Source organism: Cynoglossus semilaevis, chromosome 15 (genome assembly GCF_000523025.1).
Source record: "Cynoglossus semilaevis isolate Cse_v1.0 chromosome 15, Cse_v1.0, whole genome shotgun sequence".
NCBI classification, from domain to species: domain Eukaryota; kingdom Metazoa; phylum Chordata; class Actinopteri; order Pleuronectiformes; family Cynoglossidae; genus Cynoglossus; species Cynoglossus semilaevis.
Window position 1 is genome coordinate 12,475,138 of NC_024321.1, and position 3,548 is coordinate 12,478,685.

General features: G+C 41.7%; 1 protein-coding gene across 1 annotated transcript in view; it reads left to right on the top strand.

Annotated features, from left to right (window-relative positions):
• Window positions 1–3,263, top strand: part of LOC103391083 (centrosomal protein of 290 kDa-like) — a 4,680-nt gene extending 1,417 nt beyond the window's left edge. Inside the window, exon 2 of the mRNA XM_017039170.2 lies at window positions 7–3,263. Coding sequence (XP_016894659.1) covers window positions 7–1,749 — 1,743 coding nt within the window. The 3' untranslated portion in view covers window positions 1,750–3,263. The remainder of the gene's footprint in view (window positions 1–6) is intronic.
• Window positions 3,264–3,548: the final 285 nt, after the last annotated feature.

Sequence of the window (3,548 nt, forward strand, 5' to 3'; positions counted from 1 at the left end):
GGGTCATCAGAACCAGGTTTTCAAATAAAATCAAAAATACACCAGCTACAGAATGTTGGTGGTAGTGGTGATGTGTTGTCAGAACCAGCCTTGCAGGTCAAGTCTCAAATACATCAACTGTTAAGGAGCAACCAAGAATGGAGGCGGGAATTAAAACTGGCCCGCAAAGAAGCAGTAGAAACCAAAGAACTATTGGATTCTGCTCAGGACAAAATCAAAGAGCATGACTGTACTATCTCAGAGACACTGGCCACCTGTAAGAAATTGTCTGAGAAGCTAGAAGAGAAAGAAACTGCTCTTCTAAAGGCTGAACAGAACACTGCATCTAAGGATGAAGTTATCAATGAGCTGCGCTGTCAACTCTCCACTGCAGCAGCCCGCGAGCACCAGCTAAATGACTCCATCAGACTTGAGGTTAGCCAGTCAGAAAGTCATCGTGTCCTCAAGCTGGCTCAACAGACCATCAAGGACCTTCGGCAGCAGCTGGACAAAAAACAAGACGTTATTAAGAAGTTCCACAAGCAGGCGGAACAGAATCAAACAGAGATGAGAGAGAAATATTGTGAGGAGCTGGAAATGCTGGAACAGAAACTGACCTCTCACATGATCACCTCCTTGGACCACTTTAAACAGCAAGCAGGGGACCTGGTTGAGAAGTCCGCTGTAAATGCACTGCCCAATGAACAACTTGAACGTTTGGAAGAAACGATAGCTGTGCAGGACCGTGCAATTGCCTCGTTAACAGAAGAGCTGAGGATAACCACGGCGGAACTGGAGCAGCACAGGATCACAATGGAAACACAAGCGACAAAACACGCAGAGGAGACGTTAACCATGGAGTCTCGTCATGCCGGCCAGGTGCAGGTTGTCACTGCTGAGAACGAGGACCTAAGAAGTCAGATGGTCCACATGGGGAAGGAGTTAAATAAGCTCCGTGTTGAGCTGGAGTCACAGAAAGAGGTTAACATTCAAGCGTCCTGCAACTCTCAGGTGGGGAAACTCAAAACTCATGTGGATCAGAAAGAGAAACAGATCAAGAGTCTCAGTAAGGCCCTGTTAGAGCTTCGGGCGGAGATGACATCTGCAGCAGAGCGACAGGCCGTAGTTGAGGCCGCACAAAAACAAGACAATCAGAATGTGCAGAAGGTGGTCGACAGGCACACTCAAGACCTGAAGGTGCAACTAAAAGAACTGAGCGAGGAACTAGAAGCAGCTGTGAAGTCTGTCAAAGCTGCCAGAGGGCGGGAAAACAGGCTAACACAGGAAGTGGACTGCTTGAGCCGTGAGCTGCAGAGAAGTCATAAAGCTCAGAGACGTGGACAGGTCGAGTCAGAGGAGAGGGAGCAGGAAGTCCACGAGCTTCAGCAACAAAACAAGAGGCTAATCGGTGCTTTTCAGAAACTACAAGAACAATACGGTAAGGGGATGACCATCGAGAACCTGCAGAAGAAAATCAGGAGGCTTGAATCAGAGTTAGAGAGAACAGTAATAAAAAACGATCGTGGAAATAATCCAGGGAAGGCCAAGGAAGAAGCTGTGCATTGGGAGGAGGGCATGAAATGGCAGGCCAAAATGAACAAAGTGACATACGGACTTATGGAGAAAGAACGAGAGAACGAGACTCTGTCAAAGGAACTATGTACTCTTAAAGATCTCTACAGCCGACTCATGCAGGAGAACGGCGTGCTGCAGAAAAAGCTCAGGGCACGAGGCATGACCTGTGATCGCACAATCTCATGCTCAACTTAGCGTTGATTAGATGTAAAATATGTTCCTCAGAAAACCGCCATGTAGAACATTTGGATGGGGTTATTGCACATTAAAATCCAGTCACGTAATCAATAAAGTCAACAACAACATCTGATTATTTGTTACTTTGTTTGCATGGCATTTCTCTTGGCTAAAAATGGAAAAATAAAAAGTATAAAGATGGAGGACACAATTTGTTCTGGCAAATCTTTTGACAAATATGTTGTTTTTGGGCTCAATTTTAAACAATTCTCTGAGTACTTTATTTTAAGCCAATTTAATGTTTAAAATATTTCATACAAATTTTGGCTATTACTCTTTTCTACTCTTTTCAATTTTTTTTATTCATATATTTTTCTCCATCTTTTGGGTCATTTTGGCTAAGTTTTTGAAATAAAATTAACTTTCAGCCAATTGTCTAACTTCATTGCTTACACACATTTTTTGTTGATCTTTTAACCAAGTTTTAAGTAAATCGCTCACATACATATGGCTTTGTTTATTGAGAACGCAGCTCAATTTCTTGATGATATAAAAAATGTTGATTTTAGTCTTTGATATGTGCTGGCCTTTGGTTTCCCATCCATCCTTTATTTTAGTTATATTCAAGTCCATGTTTTTTCTTTCTATAGTAATTGTGTGTTGTTTTTAGCATTAGTGTAATCTAGCAGCCCAATTGACGTCACAGTCGCATCATCTCTGACCTGCTCTTGGTTCATCACCACCACTTTGTATTTTGTCTACTTTTCATATTTTCATACAGTTTTGCCTGTTGACAAAGTACAGAAATGGCAGATAAATTTACTCGATAAAACTACCGACAACACAATATAACAGAATGGTAGCAAAGAATATTAATGGAAATCCTATAAACTGAGGCAATATCTAGGATTTGTGTTTTTGTCTTGTTTTTTTTTTTTCAGGTTTGTCTCCCTTTTTTTGTCAATTATAGGCCTGCTATTCATTCGCCTACTGCTGTCAAGTTCAGACAAAGTTACAGACTATGTTTTTGCATATGTTCAATATACATAAAGTTATAGAGCTTTATCAACTTTTTTTCCCCTCTGTTTTGAGGAAACTTTTCCTTCCTCAGGCGTCTCTAATCTGAGATGACTAATTTAACAGTAAGCGAACAGGCAGAATGTGGGCGCCAGCGTTGAAAAGAGGATAAAGGAAGTGGAATTCGTCCTTGGCCTTCATCATTGGCACCGCCACGGCTTCTCCTGACCTGCACACGTTGATGCTGGCAGCAGGGGCATTTGTTCTGCTTGTCAAAGTCGCCGTACCATCGGCAGAGAGTCGTATTAACGAGATCTGTGTATTTGCATACATGTTTCCACTACGACGGCTGCCCGCTCGTCCGTCAATCCTTCTTTCTGCAAATTTAAAGCAGACTGTTAGAGTTAAAGCCGAGAGGTTTCATTAGCGAGTCTATCGTAGCCAAGCTGCTTCTACGCTGCTTTGCAAATTAAATTGTGCCACTTTGTTGAACAGCAACCTTCATTTGTGGCTGCAGTTTTATCTCAACAGCTTTAAGAACTTTGAAACAATGCACTCTTTCATGTTTTGACATCATGCAGGAGTGAAAGAAGTTTTAAAGCTTTGTAACTTTTGGTGAATTTGGTTGATTATAAAGGTTACACCTATTTACTCGAACATTTATGGACTCAGGCTAATTCATTAGGTACATTTGGTCTGTGATACCTTAGTTCTCCTGGGACTTATATTCAACAATTATCCCAAAAACATTCTTACTAATTACTGACATGGCAGCTTATCACTGTTGCTGAATGTTTGTC